This window comes from Eutrigla gurnardus (genome assembly GCF_963514095.1).
Source record: "Eutrigla gurnardus genome assembly, chromosome: 11".
Taxonomy (NCBI): Eukaryota; Metazoa; Chordata; class Actinopteri; order Perciformes; family Triglidae; genus Eutrigla; species Eutrigla gurnardus.
The window spans coordinates 13264164-13282315 of record NC_139925.1 but is presented as its reverse complement, the minus strand read 5'-3'; the positions used below and the strand labels follow the sequence as shown (position 1 = coordinate 13282315).

Here is an 18152-nt window from a genome sequence, read left to right as displayed (position 1 = left end):
ATCCAGCACTGTTTGTCTCACTGAAAAAAAAAAAATCTCTTTTATTCGGGCTGCAGCTAACAATCATCGCTGATCAGTTTCTTAATTAAACGCTCAATCAATTAATACTCTGGTCTATGAAATGTCCAGAAATAGTAAAACAAAATGTACATTCAAGTATTTTCAACTTGCTAGTTTTTTCTGACTAACTATATTTAGTGGACGATCACAACGGGCATGCAGCAAATCCTGCACGTTTGGCATTTTTGCTGAAAACTGATTGATTAATCAACACATCATTTCAGCTCTTCTCTTTCAATTGACTTATTCCTTCTAGTCACGTTAAATATGATCAACGTGAAACAGATTCCTTAATTATTGGTATGATACAGAGCGAGATGATTGCAGTTTAGCTCATTTCAAACATCTATTTTATGTCATTCCTTTAAAGATGTATTTATGTGGCTTTTTATTGACTTGACTTTCTTATATTGTCTTAATGCCTTTTTATGTTTTATGAAAAGCAGTTTGAATTACATTGTTGTTGAAAGATGTTACAGTATATAAAGAAATAACCTCCATCAGGACACAAAGATTAATAGTTTCATTTAAGTCTTCTAGATGTTTTTGTGATTTTAAAGTAATACAACTTTCTTCACTCATTTATGTTCATGAAAATATTTAAAAAAACTATCAGATAAATATGTTTGTTACCTGACAGAAGTGTCCATCCATCCATCCATCGTTTGTAACCACTCATCCTATTCAAGGTCGTGGGGCTGACAGAAATGTTTTAGAATACATTTCCTTCACAAATTAACACCTTATGATAATTATAATACCTCATGAACAAAAGTGGTCCCAAGTAGTCTTTGGGGAGTTCTCAGCTTTAAAAACTCAGCTTTTGAGTGTTGATCTCTGTATGGATCTGCGGCAGTAAAGAGGCGTCTGAATCGGACAGTCCTACTAATGTGAGGGAAGTTTTAGATTAATGAGGCTTCTGCCCTTTGAGGGTATTGATCAAACCCAATCTGGCCCAAGAACGATTTGCTTCCCTGCTGTAATATTAATAATGTATCAACATCGCCAACAAAACTGGTCCCAGTATTCCTCTGGGAGCTCACAGCATTAAAAACTCGAGCATACACTCTAAATTAGCTGTTGAGTTTTGATCTCTGTCTGGATCTGCTGGAGTGGATGTTGAGTCTGAGTAAAGAGGCATCTGAATTGGACAGTTCTGCTAATGTGAGGGAAGTTTTAAATTAGGCTTCTGCGCTTTTAAGGATATTGACCAAATCCAATTTGGTAGGAACTGATTTTCCATGTTGCCCTGCTGTAATATTAATGATGTATCAACATTGGGGCACATAAAAAAACCCTCAAAGCACCAAGAAATGGGGGGCACACTTAAAATTTGCTGTTTAGTTGTGATTTCTGTAAGGATCTGCTGAAATGGCTATTGAGTCTGAGCAAAGAGGTGTGTGAAATGGATGGTGTTGCTAATGTGAGGGAGGTTTTAGATAAATTAAGTTACTCCTAACTCCTTTAAAAGGTTCATTCATTTTAGTGTAAACAGACAAACTATGAAGTTTAATATAAAACATCATCAGCAGCAAACACCGTTACAACCTCAGAAAGTCTAAGCGTCTTTTCTTATTTTCTAAAAATAATGTTTTGCTGAATAAAGTTTGAGGTATAATTTGAAAAGAAATCCTCTCCACATTTGCTTATAATACATCTAATGGCAGTCCAAGCTTATTCCACTGATTTTTTAAGATAAATCCTCTCAAAGGTGTTATGGGATTTGGCACTTTTTACTTACTGAGGAGTCATTTAAAAGGAAAATAAAGGCGTTACAATTGCATCTGTAAAAATTCAAACATTTTCAAAATAAATGTTCCAAATAAAAAGCACTTTATAAATAGACTCAGTTATTGATTAAACCATTCTGACAATTTCCCATGCTCCTTTGTCTTTTTCAGCCAGAGGCCATCACTTATTTTGACGGTGACAGAGTAAAAAAAAAAAAAAATGCAGATTATAAATTATAACAGTCAGCAATAACAGCAACATGTTACATTATACATGGATGTAGTTTTGAGCTCTGCACAGCTTGTCTGTCTACAGTTAGTTGGAGATCTGGATAACCTGGTCTGTGCTGTCTACACGCAAAACGTTTTTTTTTATTTAAAATATAATTTTCATAATGTAGTTTGCACGACTCATTCCCAAATACTTTTTAATATATTTCATTTAAAATGTATTTCTGCAGTACACATTTGAGCCACACTAGGGCGCCTGAATATTGTTTTGATGTAGCCTACTTACAACATTGACTCTAATATGAAAGGCTAGTGTACATTCTGTTTGCTTAATTCCAATATTTACATAATTAATTATTTTGGTGACAGCTGATAGAGGCTTCCCGACCGAAGGAGCCGTTGTGGAAGAATATAGCATCAAACTTCTTCAAACACAGTAAATTGTCGGACTGTTACTGTTGTTTGTTACCACTGTTAGCTGCCAGTCGCTGGCTCAGCCGTTGCCATGTTGAGAATCATAGAGAAGCAATAAAAATGCTCTCAATTTCATTCATAGCACCTTAAGCTGATGACAGGAAATGAAAAGAATTAGCCTTTTGACTCTGCCTAAATGTATTTATTTGGTCTACATATTTAACATATATATTTTTCACTTACATATATACAAAGTTGTGAAATATGAAACATATATCTCACTGAAATGGCTGGTTTTCCCATTCAAGATAATATGAGGTGATGTGGAAGTGGTAAACTCTCACAATGTAAGCCCTTATTGTGAATTGGGTCTCAATAGTTTGTCATTTTTTTAGAAATGGGTCCTCAGAAAAAAAAGTTCGGGAAACACTTAAACAATTTCCCCTATTCCAATCCCAATAATGGCATTTTTTTATTAATTGTGCAGAAACCTGTGCCGCTCCATCGTACCGACCCAGCGGGGCTTACACTGATTTTTAAATGTGTGAAAATACAAACACATCACTCTCAGTCAGAACTGTGGACTTTATTGCCATTATCAACCGTTTGTGACCAGACTAAGTGACCAACACCTCCCGGAAGATGGAGAGTCTCAAACATCAACAAATAAAGATTATAGATATGAGTTTTAGGCTTACATCCCAGAAACCACAGCAGCCTCCGTTTAAAACTCCAGAAGGCGCTTCCTCTCCCTGCAGTGGCTCCGTCGCTGGCCCTCCTGCAGGCATCGTTAGCCAGATGATGATGGGAGCTACCGGGGCAATAATGGGAGGGTTGACTGACCCCTGACCCCCTATCGATCCGCTGGCTGTGTCCAGCTGGGCCTCTCCAAACCCAGTCAGCTGGAGAGGTGTTTAAAAGCTAACACCCCGGCTCCCATCCACTCTGCTTCACACTCATTAATTACATCATTTACCTGTGACAGTGACAAACCTGCCCGACCACGCCACAGTTTATTAGGGTCACTGTATAAAGCCCAGGCCAAACCCAGATCAAAAGTGTGTGTGTGTGTGTGTGTGTGCGTGCACAATGGGGAGTGAAAGACCCCATCTCATACTGTATGGTATTATGAGTATAGATGCATGCTACAAAGGGGAGTGTGACTGCTTTGTCCTGGCCTGTCAAGCTCCATAGTGGGGAAGTTTATTTTGATTTATTTGATATATTGAAAGACAAAGATTGCCAATTTTATTGTACAGACAAGAATATGAGTATAGATTCTAGAAACACAGGGTGGGTGGGGGTTGGTGGGGGGGAAATCACAAACAAAAACCCTCAGTGAAGTTTATCACTGTGGATCTTGTAAAACAACTCGCAAACAACGGTTTTTGACATGTTTTTGGATGAAATATAAAATCTTGCAGATTTAAGACCACTTTCTTTTTTATGTCTTTCTGTTTTTACTTTCTATGCCGATTTGCTGACTCAGCTCTTGGCCGGCCTTTGCTGCTCGCGAGCAGCTGGATGTTTGTGGCCCATTCATTGCTCAACTTTTGTTGCTGCCCTTGCATTGCCTCTTATTTCTGCAGGTGTGTCCAATTCTACATCCACCTAAAAATCACCCGTGCTCCCCCCTCCTCTACCCCTCCACCGTTTCTCCTCTTTAGTACCCCCCCCCCCCACTCTTTTCTCTTTACTATAGCCCTCAACACAATAAAGCACCAATGGTTTCCTCTTGCCATACCTTTCCCACTACACACTGGTATTTCAATCTCGACTCAATCGAGAAGGCTGACCTGCAGATATAAAGAATTGGCTTTAAGGCTTTCCAAATGGAACTAAATCTGCTGCAGGTCACACTGGGGGAAAATAAGCGGCAAATGTAAGTAAGCATGAAATAGTTTTTCATAAATAATCCAAATGACAGCAGGCTTTCTAATGGTGCCAGGGGGCTGTAAAAGAATATGTTGCCAATTTCTCCCCTATTAAAGTGAAATAGAAAGCCAAATACATAACGGTGCTGACGGAAAAGTTGCATACCTGGGCCCGGTGGAGTGGAGATTGAGAACACAGTTGGGTGTTAGAGGTAGTTGTAGTTGGAGGTAAGGTGGTGGAGTGATTGCTCGCTGTACAGTGGAGGTCGTTCCACCGCAGGAAAAAGAATGTCCCTCCTTCACATCGAATCAATTGGTCAATAACTGCCCCCCTTTTCCTGCGTGTGCACAGGTAGGCAGCTCTCATCTGTCCCTGCACAATGTTGATTTGATTTGCACTTATGTTTTTACAAATAATCAATGCTCCATTTTGACTAATACAAGGGCCTGTACCAGCATACATTGTCAGAGAGCGAAAAGGAGAAAAACAAGGAAAGAACTAAGATGTATTAATGAACAGCAAAGATACATTTGTAACGGTGACGCATGGTTTTAGAAAGTCAGTATTCAGTATTCACTTAAGAAATACTGCAATATGAAAATACTCCAGTATAACGATGATTAGCACAAATACTTGAGAGTATCAAAAGTAAAAGTACTCCCTGTAAAATAAGTTTTACACTGACATTTTTAACTATTACTGAGTCAAATCCAATAACTTTGTTGTTGTAATTGATTGAGGTGGAGCTAAGTTGACTATTCTATGTCCAATTTATGTCATTTTAATCTATAGTTTATCATATAATGTATGTTAAATATATAATGTATGTTAAATAAATGTGGTGACGTAAAAAGTATAATATTCCTTCTGAAATGTATTGGAGAAGAAGTATTATGAAATGGGAATACTCAAGTAAAGTGCCTCAAATGTCTACAAGCACAGTACTTAACTGGAGTGAATGTACTTCTTTTGTTTGATTTAATGCGTATTAATTCCTCCAAAAAACAAAGTTGCATGCATAAGCTTGAGATTGTGTTAGAGTTTCTATAAATCTCAACATTTGATTGCTTGGTGTTAATCCAGCTGCGAGTGTGTGTGTGTGTGTGTGTGTGTGGCTGATTTGAAGTCCCCTTGAGTCAGAATCTGTTATTTATTGCTATTAAATGGTTAATTTTCCTGGGTGCCCTGAGGACTTTGGGGTGCGTTAAGATGTGTGGAAGATAGAGTTGTCAAGGGTTGGTGTGAATGCTTGATGTATTAGTGGAGCGATACTGAAAGATCCATTAGGAATTGATGCTGGTGTCTCGTATGTTTCCTATTTACAGTACAGAAGGATAAATTATTAAAGTATTGTATAATCCGATTTTCATCTGCTAGATCTAAATGGCCAAAACTGTGTAGACAGCCTTTATTTATCAACTTGTTTTGGAAGTGAATAGAGTAAAAATTGTTTTATTTTACTCCGGCATACTTACAAGAATACAAGTTGCTTTGACTTTTAAATTTAAGAGAGCTCTAGAGGTCTCTGAGGTTGCACTAGATCTTATGGCTGCAGCACAGAAATTGTGATGGTGAAAGCATGCACACGTCCTGAACTGAAAATATAATTGTTTATGATGAGTAATCAGAATAAAGTAGTTTGAATGGAAGGCTATTAGATTGTTGTTTATCTAAAGTGATTATTACAAACACATAAAATTAACTGGATTGCACTGAACTAACTGAAAAAAAGACGTGTTTGCAGAATAACATCACTGATTAAATGGAAAGTTGCACAATAAATGAGATCTAATCCTCACATTCGGCGAATAACTTTTTTTACTGCAAAGATTTGGAGCATTCTTACACGTTTTTTCACATCACACGCCCACGTGATCCCGAACATCTCATTCCAACCCCACGGGCATCAATGTCTTTAACGTAGCAGTCAAGTTCTACCACACAAAAAGAAAGAAGTTAATACGTGTCAAATTAATCTCTATCACACACTTAGTATGTCTATATTCAATATGTGCGGCGGCTGTGTGAGCCCACAGGCCTCCCTTGTCACACCGCTCAAGTTTCCTCTCATTAGGCGGCCCTGACAGCTGCTGGAAGAGCCATACTCATCAGCTGACAGTAATAGCACTCTTTACCACCCCGTGACACAAGAGAGGGAGGAAAAGAGAGCAAACAAACACCAATTACTGTCCGTCACGAGGAGGGGAGCAATCACGTTTGGGCGCTCTTTGCGATCATGTGCTCCTTCGTTAGACTCACAGACCAAACAAGAGGGTTGGCAGAGTTGTGACCACGGGGAGGATACGAGTAGTGTCAAGTGGGAATACACATTTTTTTGGTTCTCTGAGCCGGAGAGTGACACTATTGTCGAGAATAATAGTTTAGTTCCTTTTTCTGTGTTTGGGTATTTTCTCTGTTGTCCACTTCAATTTCCTGACCATTCATCCCTCCTGTGTGTCACTGCAGGTTGGAGAGGCAGAAAACAAAGAGGCGGCTAAAGTGCTCTTAAATTTTGATTGGTTAGTAATGGGCTCTTAATCATTAGCCAATGTATTGATCCATCAGCAATCAATTTCGTCTCATTCCCAACCCATGAGCTGAATCTCCATCCATCTAAAGATGCCGTGGTTCCTCTTTACTGTGGCGTTGTGTCACATGACAGGGAGGCTGTGGGGGAGACCGTCTGCTGTCTCCGGCCTGTGGATGCACCCCGTCTGTGGATCCCGACGGAGCCGGTTCCTCTGGACTGCTGGCGGGGGTCTAGGGTAGCACTTTCTCATCCGCCCTCAGGGTCGTATCCTTGATACCAACAGCTCCTCAATTATGCAGTGACACAGAGAGATCAGCTGTCTTTGTGGATGTGGACAAGATAATATGGTGACGCCGAGTGTGCATTACACTTCTCTGGGTCAAGGCCCCGGGTTTGTAGCCAAGCTCTTAAGAGGACAGCAAAGCCGGTTAACCTTCTCTGAATGCGTTCCTTTCAGGCTGGTCTTTGTTGCTTACTGTTGAGGCAGAAATTTCAAATCACTTTCCTGATTCAAAAGCTTTGGTTCAGTTAATTGCATCACCGTTTAGATGCACTTGAGTCTTTAATTCAGGGCTGTTCAGTAATTTGCACGTTCAAGATTTTATGTTCAATATAAACAGTACAAAACTAAGCCTCATGAATCTCATGAAAGTATGATATGATATGTATTGATTTTCTGTTTCCGTCTTCTTTCTTTCTACCTAGACTGGAAACGGCACATATATATTTGTTTTTTCTGTACCAAAACTCTGAATTTCTGATTTTATGTGCCAGACTATTTTTTTGTCCTGGTCCATTAACTTCCTGGAGTCTCCGTTGGCAGTCAACAAATAGTTTAGTAAATAACCCTCAAACGTTTTTTGCACAGATTAAATTAACGATACATACAGGTCACAATTTGTAAGCTTTAAATGTGCTGGTTAGAGCCAGGCTGGCTACATCCCCATTTCCAGTATTTATACTAAGCTAAGCTAACTGGCTGTTTACGAAGCGTGGTATCAAACCTCTCATCTAACTGTCGGCAAATATAAGAATAAGTGTGTTTACCCAAGTGTCAAACTATTCCTTTAATATTTTTTGCACTGATAAGTTTACGTGAATCAATTACGTGATTAATAAGATATGAAACAAACAAGTTCTTTTTTTTAAACTACATTCTTGGTTGAATGGGTCGCCCGGGTCACATTTAGATATTGTTAAGTGGCTTTGAATAGCTCCCTTGATTTCACAGTTCCAAATGACCCGCGATAATCAGGTCATTAAAATGAGCCCATTCTCCACATCTGACACACTTCCACACCCGCCTCATCTGAATAACAAATCAGCTCTGGAGTGCTTTCTCGAACAGAAAGAAAAAAAAAAGAGAAAAGAGGGAAAACTGACTTTCTCTTTATTTTCAGGTTAACCTTATATCTATATTCAGGAGTAAAGATGGTAAGAAAGCTAGGGTGGGGGGGTCCTGTCAAAAGTGCCACTGCCTGTGTGAAAGTACCCGGTTTTCTTAATTCATCCCTTAGGACCGGATAAGTCTATCAATCTGTTAAATTGGAAAGCCATTAGGTGCCCTGGTTTATGTGTTTCAAGCTGTTAACTAGAGGCTGATTGATTGTTGTTCCTTTGATGGGATATGCTGATCTAATCTCACTGTGTGCACGTTTGCAATAAATTACACAATTCATTTCCCCCATTTAGAGGAGGGGGAAAATCACACCTCCAGGCATGCCTACGCTCTGCAGGCAAAAGAGCAGGGAACCTATTTTATGGTGCCATTTAGCCAGCAAGCTTTCAGCAATCCCAGCCTTCTTTCTAACCCCCCTCCCCCCCTCCCTCGCCCTCTACCCCTCCAAAAAATCGAAGCATAATCAAGGTGTATGTTTAGAAAATTTATTGTTATAATTTTCCCCCATAATCTCTTCCATTTTCCTGCAGCCGGGCCGACATAGATCATCATCTAAAAAGAGAAAATGGATAGCAGTTTAAAATTTATCGGTCTTTGATTCTCAATTATACGTGTTTATGACTTCATCTGTCTTCAGTGACTTCAACCTTTTCCATTATGGTGGAATATTATTTGTACGGAATCCATTAAATTCACAAGGCAGGACTCTAATGGTGGGGCTGCAGCGATTTGCAGGGGGAAAAGTTTTGAAAGGTTGGCTTTAGGAAAAGCGCGGCTGTTATGACACAAGAAATTGCTTTATTGATGGTCTGCTCTGCTGCCTGTGCATTTGGCCATTTGTTACCCGGCCCATATCTATATCTCAGACTGACACTGATGAGAACTTTTCTGTTGCCCTCTCCGGATTACCAAGTTGTAATGAAACGTACAGGCAGGCCGGGTAAAACCTGACGATCCACAGAGGAGTTTTTTGGAGGAACAGAGGGTTGAGGCTGGGTGCCCGGAGGGCTCGGACGAAGCCGCTCATAATAGAGAAAAAGGGCTACATTGCTCCAGTGACTGTTTCCATCCAAACCTTACAGAGGTCATCATCTCTGCTGAGAAACAATAAAGGAAGAGAAGGAGTCATAAAATGTGGATAAAATGAGAGCGGGAGAGATAAAAAGGAGAATATGCCTTCTATGTGCCCATATCTACTCATAAGGTACATGCTAACATTATTTCTAAAAGTGACCAAACACGAAGGGAAGATTGACTAAAGTACGTTTGGCAGAAGAACTGTCATTCCCCTCCTTAAATGCATGTAGTTTCCTGTTTACACAGGAAGTAACAAGATTCCCTCTAGTCAAGTGGCGGCTGAAGTGTTCCACCCTGAATGACATTGAGCCCCTTCGACTGGCTAGTGCACAGGGCCGAGTAAAAGCTAATCAGGCCGTAATTCAAGATTCGCCTGGCCACTTACGATCAATACTCGCACAATCCCAATTAAAGCTCGCCGGGTCAGTGGAGGGCCACCAATTCCTTTACAAGTTAAATGCAATACTTAAATCTAAAGCAATCTCGGTGTGGCCTTCAATGGTTTAATGGCTCGTGCCAACAGGAGTGTCCAGTTTAAAGTGCAGGAAGTGCAGGTTCCTGAAGTGATGAATGATTTTTTTTTCTTAAAAAAAATACTTACATTCTTAAAGTATAATTTTAAATGCAAAACATTTACTGGTGAGAGTAGTTTTACATTGTGCTGTTATTAAAATATCAGAATAAGTATTCTTTTTTTGTGACAAAAGTGAAATTTTCCTTTCACATAAATGCATCGGAAACAATAGAACGAGTATGAGCACTTACTTACTTTCTTTTGAGAGACCATTTTTCAATAATACACTTACTCTTACTTGTAATGTCGTATTGCTTCTTTTACTTAAAAACCGATCTGAATACTTTCTCCACCACCGCTCAGCACTCACAGTTCCACTGTCATCACCTCCACAACACCTATTGTTTTTTTCCCATTTTCCTTTTGGTTTTTCTCCCTCTGAGCTTTTGCCGTCTGCATCCATGTCTTTTATCACAATTTTGACCCACAGAAAGGAATTCTCACAAGATATCAAAACAAAAATCTATATTTAATATGGGAGCAATTACAAAGTGAAGTTGGCTGCACAGGCCCGTTGTCACCAGAGCGCGTGTTTTTCATCAAATAGGTCATTAGACAATGATGGATGTAAACCTATAAAGTATCTAAACTGGACCTTTTAACAAACCACGAGCAACACTATCATTTCTCTAATAGAACCTGCTGACCGTGTCATTCCCTGCTGCCATTTGTCATTTTTCCTTGTGAAATAATCAATATCTGGGCGCTTTGAAATAAATAATATAAAAGTCATAGTAACCTACCCGAGGAGCAACAAAAATAGACTTATGGAGCATTCAGAAGGCCTATGTGGCCTCTGGGCAATGTCTACTACATGTTTTCTAATCAATGCATAATACGAACTGAATTTTTAGTGCAGGATCTTAGTTTGTACAGTTTATTTTCAGGGTTAGCATGTTGTGTTCTTTTTTATCTGCACTTATGGACTGCTCTTATAGCCGTATTTTGCAGCAGTAATTTCTTATTTGTGGGATAAATATTCCTGGGCCATTCAACGGTCTTTATTGGACTATTCAAAAATCACAACCTGGGAATGAGGCCGATATAACAGCCTACAAGACTCCCTTTTTATCCAAGGGTTAAAATAATAATACGGCAGAGAGTAGTGATCCCTCCACGCTGAAGAGCTCCTAAATTATATATCTGTTCATTTCATGCACCATTTTGGTCCCATAGACCTTTATCAGGCTTCTCTTTGATTTGCTGCTGCACATTCTACATCTGAGCCAACTGTCTTTCCTTTTAAAATATTCAAATTATTTACAATAATCTTGAGCAAGAGTGTCTTGTATGTCACCTATTGCATGACATAGAAATGTGTGTAATCTTCTTAAACTTTTAACACCTTGAACACAACAGTAATAAATACATTTTAAAGACGGTTGATCCCATGCCTGCTGTCCAGAATGAGTAGCAGTTTCTCCTCTGTGAGATACAAATATAACAGCACTGCTGCAGTGAAATAAAGCAAAAATAAAAATGATTTAGACCTTCTTATCCAGTTTCTTTGGGATTCTTTGGATTTTGGACTAATGGAAACTTCCCCACCGAATACACACATTTTGCACCTCAGTGCGAGAGTGCCGTCAAACACGTGATAATGACCGTGTAAGGAAGGGTACATGACAGTAACAGGATAGCTCCACTTGAGCAGCTCACTAAATGAATAACACGTGTTAATTACTGGGACATGCCAGCACTTGTAAGAACTCTACAGACGATGGGGGGGGGGGGGAGCACCGTAGCACCCAATGCAACCTTTACCTTGTCACTGACACCAGCTATAGCACATCACATAATGAACATGATGATGATGATGATTCATACACAAACTTGCATTTTGTCCTTGAACCCTAATCTTTACCCTAAAATGTAGTGGTCTGACCTCTTTCATCGCACCCCAAATTGGAGGTGCATCCACCATAACGTGACAGTATGATGAGTTTTTGCCCCCACAACGTGATAAATACAAGCAAACCCCCCAACACACGCACACGGTCCATCCTCTTGCATTTCCTCCTCTCGACCCACAGAGGGCGCTGTCCCCCCGTCCTTCTTCCACACCAGCTTCCAACCAACGGACCGCTTTTTTTTAACAAGTCAATTAATAACAATGAAGTGAATATACATAGCACATATACAAAGAGTGCAATTCGAGGGATGAATTAACCAAATCGATTAGGGAGGAATTAATGACTGTGCGACCCGCAGACATGGAGGAAGTGGCTCTCGCCTGAAAATCAATGAATTAGAAATATGAATCTAATCGCCCATTGGTGACACGTGGAGTCGCTACAGCCTGACCTCGGGTCTTTTTCAAATTGGGCCTGAGAAGAAATAGGGAGAAAATTGGACTATTTGAGGATTTGAGTGCTGGCAATGGTGACCGTATATTATATTACATTATATTTAGTTTTGTCAAATGAAAATTTCACAAAAGAAAAGGGGAGCTTTGTTGATTAAACATAGCACATGGTAAGACTATTTAAGTCGGCACTGCTGTTATTATCTGAGTTTGTATGCTGTTGGATGGCTTGCTGTTTCATCTTACACTCACATAATCTGCTTTATATTCAATGTAACCATGTTTGACAGGACTAAAGCATATTTAGGCCTTTGATAATGAATGCAAATACAGGCAATAGGATATATTTTATAATTATGTAAATAATAATAATAATCATCATGATAACAAACTAGCCATAGATAGCTTTTGGTGATACTTTAAGAGTAGAATATAAATTGTAATATTAAAAAGCTGGGGAAAAAATCCACCAGACACCTGGAGCCTGAATTAAAGTGGTTCAAAAAAAGGTATCCCTAGATTTAAAAAAAACGCAGGCTCGCGAGCCACCTCGTGCAGTCGGTGTGTGTCTGACTGTAATGTTAGCTGTGTGATGAGGCGCTTATCCCAAACCTTCTTTTTGGGCGCTAACAGCCTTGTGTTCATTTGCTGCCTAATTGGACTGTATGAGACCAATAAACGGCGAGCGCACACAGCCTGCAGCCAAAGCGCGCACAGAGGGGAGGACGCTCTCTCTCTCTCTCTCTCTCTCTCTCTCTCTCTCTCTCTCCCCTTCTCTGCCCCCCTCTCCCTCTCTCTCTCCTCGCCGTCTCTCCCTTAATCCCATTTGCCATTGTACATGCCCAATCGCCTATACTTTCCGCATTTAACTTGGATGACATTTTTATTTCATCATTAGCATCTGACGCCAGACTGACTGACACGCTGGACACAGTTTGCGTTTTGACGGAAGACCCGGAATGAGACATCTCCATCATACGCGCGTGTTTGTTTTTAACCGCTCCAACGTTTTATCCCACTATTTCTCTCGCCTAGACGGACGCGTGTTTTGACGCGCTCTCCGTGCGTTAAATCGCCGAGAAGAGTAAAAACGGGGACACTTCGCAGCCAGGATACCGACTGTCTGTAAGTCAGCCTTGCCCTTTTTTTCGTCTCTCTCTCTTGAATTTCTGTTTCCGTGGTCCTCTGCGTCCAGACCACAAACACAGCGATGCCAGAGACAACTCAAGAGACGTGCGCTTCGGCCAAGGACTCTCCTTTCTTCATTAAGAACCTGCTGAACTGTGATAGCAAACCGTCCAAACCCAAGCCCGTGCTGGCCGCCGCCAAGATGGCCTTGGAGGGAGGTTTTTCCTTCTCCCAGGTCGGGGACTTCAACTTTCCACGCTTTGACCTGCCCGCGCAGAGGTTCAGTCTACCGGCTCACTACCTGGAGCGCACCTCGGCGTGGTGGTATCCCTACGCCCTCAACACGTCCGCCCACCTCCACAGAACCGAAGGTAAGACCGACAGGCCGAAAACAACGCTATTTACCACCCGATTACAGCCGCTCACAGGGTCAATGACTGCCAGACTTTTAGCCCTCGGATTCTAGCTTGATGTTGCAGTGTTTAACAGCAGAATAGAGAGGAATAACTGAATTATTTTTCCAAAATCACAAATCACAACAGAGGACCTTCAGGACCACGTCCCCTGTGCGTTTCGTGACATAATATTTGGTCAGATACCACTACTCTATAAAACGGTGTTTCGTGCGTTTGTCTCCACACCACAGAGTGGATTATGATTTGACACCTTGTCCTCGACGCGAAGGCCTATTTTGTTATGCCGCGACGCGGGATAATAGATCAATAAAGTGACACGCTGTGCATAAAATGAAGTAGACGTCGTCAAATCACCGGACGAGGGCGACGATGCGCGGCGTGATTTTGATTTGTCTATCGGCGCTCACTGCGAACATCTTACCCCAGAGGCTCGGCCACTGTTTTACCTGCCTGTTCCTGTGATTTATTCACGCGTGGGGAGTTTAAAACACGCCGATACGTATCACACCGCGTTCATGCAAAGAATAACTCGAGATTTTCCAAAGCTGATTCAATTACAAGATCTGGATGAGTTCAAATAAAACTAAAAACAACAGATTTAGAATACTTTATTGTATTTTTGTATTATTAACGTGTTATTTTCAGGAGGGTAGATGATGATTTGAATATTTTTGAACAAGGTGTTGTTTAGCTATAAATAAATGTGTATGTCACAAGCTATATTTTTCTGACAGTAGTTTCCCCGAAGCCCGCGGCTGCCCAGCATCAACAGGCATGCAATAAAACATACATCAGGCCAGTGTTTATAACCACATCTTTCTGTTTTCTCCTCCATTCCAGTCATCGACAAACTAGTAGCCAGAGACTCATCTCCGACCTCGGGGACGGACAGAGACTCCCCGGACCTGGTCCTCAAATCTGAGCCGGACACCAAAGACGACGACGATGACGACGAGCACAACAACAACAAGAGCGGCGACGAGATCATCCTGGAGGAGAGCGACGCGGAGGACGGCAAGAAGGACGAGCTGGGGGAGTGGAAGAAGAGGGACGACGACAAGAAGCCGTGCCGCAAGAAGAAGACGCGCACGGTTTTCTCCCGGAGCCAGGTGTTCCAGCTGGAGTCCACCTTCGACATGAAGCGCTACCTGAGCAGCTCGGAGCGGGCCGGCCTCGCCGCGTCCCTCCACCTGACGGAGACGCAGGTGAAGATCTGGTTCCAGAACAGGAGGAACAAGTGGAAGAGGCAGCTGGCCGCGGAGCTGGAGGCCGCCAACCTGAGCCACGCCGCCGCGCAGAGGATAGTCCGGGTGCCCATCATCTACCACGAGAGCTCGGCCTCGGAGAACGGAGGCGTCGGTGGCAACGTGCCCGTGAGCCAGCCGCTGCTCACCTTCCCGCACCCGGGCGTCTACTACTCGCATCCCATCGTCACATCCGTGCCGCTGCTCAGACCGGTTTGAAAATAGAAGCGAAAAAAAAAATCACCGGAAAAGTGAAAAAAAGACTTCATATTTTTGTACAACTGACTAAATGAAAAAAAGAGACACATCGTTGGGCCTACATGGACCTATTTTTGACAAACATATTGTGTAATTTTCCAAAGGGTGCAGTTTACACGTGATCCGACAACTCAAACCCATATTATTAATATTAATATTATTATTATTAAAGACCAGAATAATCACCACCTCAGGAGTCCACCTGCTTACACTGCTTGATGATGCATTTTATTTCCCGTAGTCTTTAAACCCTGACTGTTTCTGTACAGGTCAACCTGCTTATCATCCGAAACAATTCACTGATTTTATTTACATTCCCAGAACTCATTATACGATGATGTGCAATACACTGACGGTGTGCTGTGAATGAATGAATCCTCGAAACGGAAAACAGATTTTTGTCATCTATTCATGGTGGAATATTGATGAGGCTTTGTTGTAATTTTATCTTTTTTTTTCTCCTTTTTTGGTTGCTTTTAAACGCGCTTGACGGGGGACAATCAAAACACTGTCAACTGTAAACTACCCACGTAGCTTTCTGTTTAGTTGTAGCGGTTCTCACTCTTGTTCCCTCGACACGGACACGTCTTTCAAGCACAAGTGTGAGCTCCCGATGTCTCTTAATCTACTGTGTGTTTTTGAACAGGAGCGGCAAAAGACAACAACAAAAAGATCGACCACACTGGTGTAAAAATATGTAAATGTATATATTTAATGAGGCGCTGGGAGAGAAGCTGCCACTTCTCAGTTGTACAGAAAAAAACAACGTTTTGATATTGTATTGCTGAACCATGTTGTGAAATAAATGGAGAGTATTCCTTACGTTTGAGGGGATGTCTGCATGACTTCTGTAGAATCTCACTATGACCGCAGGAGGTTAAATAGTGCCTTTTTCCGGTTATGATCTGCATACATTTAGTTTTTTTAAGCTACAACGTTCAACTTTGTTGATACAAAATATATACATCGAGAGAAAATATTAAAAGATGCAATTCATTTATATTCTGATGTTGTGATATTGGATACACGTCTATTCGACAAACATAATATCCGTACACACTTTCAACGCGTTATATTTTACATAAAAAGGTGGCTCGGTCAATTAGATGCGTAATTGCCACCTTCTTGCCAAAATGATGGGTAATGCAGTCAGAAGAGGGCATTACACCCTGAGTGAGCTGCTGTCTTTTAACATGGTGTCCCTCTCTCGTGGCCTTGTACGTGTGTGTGTGTGTGTGTGTGTGTGTGTGTGTGTGATTTTTAACCCGTCTTGTTGGGACAAAAATTCCGAAATGGTCACTTGTGGGGACTCGCCTTCCTTTTGGGGATAGATAACGTAAATCGTTACATTTTAGAGTGAAGTCTCCAGAAATTAATATTAGTCAATGTAATGTCCTCAAAAGTTATGAAAACATGGTCGTGTGTGTGTGTGTGTGTGTGTGTTTCTACGTGTTGGTATTGTATGTTCAGTGTGCGATGGAAGGATGCAAGATCTATGACAGATTTCTACATCTCAGCGTTCTCCTGTTGGGACCTTCATTTTAATTCATGTTTTCGTTGACATTTTAAGCACATTTGTTTTGAATTTCCCAACGTAGTTTTATTTTTTGACTGCTTTATGAGGAAACGTCGCTCTTTACATCATTTGCGGTGCCACTTATATTAAAATGGACAGGTAGAACAGTATGCAAATAATTTGTGTGTGTGTGTGTGTGTATGTATATGTATATATATATATATATATCTTAAAATCATCTTAATATTTACTTTTTTATGTGGCAACGTTTTATCAGTGACTCAATCTCACAGCTAAAACGTATCGACCATTACCCTGTGGCCTAAGTTAGAAAACTTGCGCGTAAAAAAAAGAAGAAAAATGATAAAAGATAAATGATTACAGTGGTACTTTGTAACACATACGACCAACGCTTCCACTTGACACTTGAAGCAACTATCTCAAGGAAGACATTGTGTTGAGCATTGTGTGGAAGTTAATTAAATAATGCAGGTAAGTGTATAATAGAGCAAAACAAACAAACAAACAACTCTTAATAACAACAATCCCTCTCGTTTCCATGCAAATTAACGTATAACATATTTTTTTTAATAAGGAATTTCACCTTCTGGGTGGATGTGGAGGGGGTTGATTCAACTTGATTTTGGGTGATGGGAGAAAATCAATGGAAATATGGAAAAGTGCACCAATAATATGGTATAGGCTGACATGGTGATGGTATAGCTTTTAAAAAAATAGTTTCAGAATCATATTGTATTTTTGTAGGATCCAGGTCCAACATCATGTTTGAGATTTGTGACTGATTTTTTAAAATTACACTTATTGAATATAGTTTTTTATTTTGTTCCACTTGTTAACAACACTTGATGTATTCTGCTGAAGTTACAAGGAAGCGACGCAGATCCAAGGGGAGGAGGAAGGGAGTGAACACTCCTCCTTGGAGCTGGGCAAAATAAAGGGCAATGATCAATAATCAGTAAACCAATAATACATGTTAGTATATATTTTCTCTTTTTTTAAATAAAGGTTTAATTTACGAGGTGCCAAAAGTCCAGGTGGACACTTTTAGACATCTGCAAAGAAACTACAACCTGCTTGGTCCTTTTCCGTAAAACACCAACAATCAACTGCAGTTTCACTTGACAGAATATTGACAGCTTCATAGTCTGAGGACAGTTTTAATTTGCCTGCATAAATACACCTGACAACAGACGTACCGCACTTGGATTGCCGGAACATTCGAAAGATCACCATAGAGAAAATAATATTCAAAACAACAGGAGGCACGTAGATTTCTCCGAACAACCTTCGCCTCAAAGGTCATTTCCTGTTTTCATCTGTAGGCTAATGCAGTTATTGGAAATGAATCAGTCAGCTATAAACTGATATGATGAC

At 40.7% G+C, this 18152-nt stretch overlaps 1 protein-coding gene and 1 long non-coding RNA gene across 2 annotated transcripts in view; one reads left to right on the top strand and one right to left on the bottom strand.

The window, feature by feature from the left end:
- Positions 1–8741: 8741 nt before the first annotated feature.
- The window catches only part of LOC311020566, a 74347-nt gene continuing 64936 nt past the window's right edge, over positions 8742–18152 (bottom strand). The window contains exon 3 of the long non-coding RNA XR_014597912.1: positions 8742–8791. This is a non-coding gene — a long non-coding RNA (uncharacterized lncRNA). The remainder of the gene's footprint in view (positions 8792–18152) is intronic.
- On the top strand, positions 13019–16051 carry hmx3a (H6 family homeobox 3a). The gene is made up of 2 exons (XM_084021356.1): positions 13019–13694; positions 14580–16051. Exons 1-2 carry the CDS (start codon positions 13406–13408, stop codon positions 15200–15202), a joined length of 912 nt encoding a protein of 303 aa, XP_083877482.1. The 5' UTR covers positions 13019–13405; the 3' UTR covers positions 15203–16051.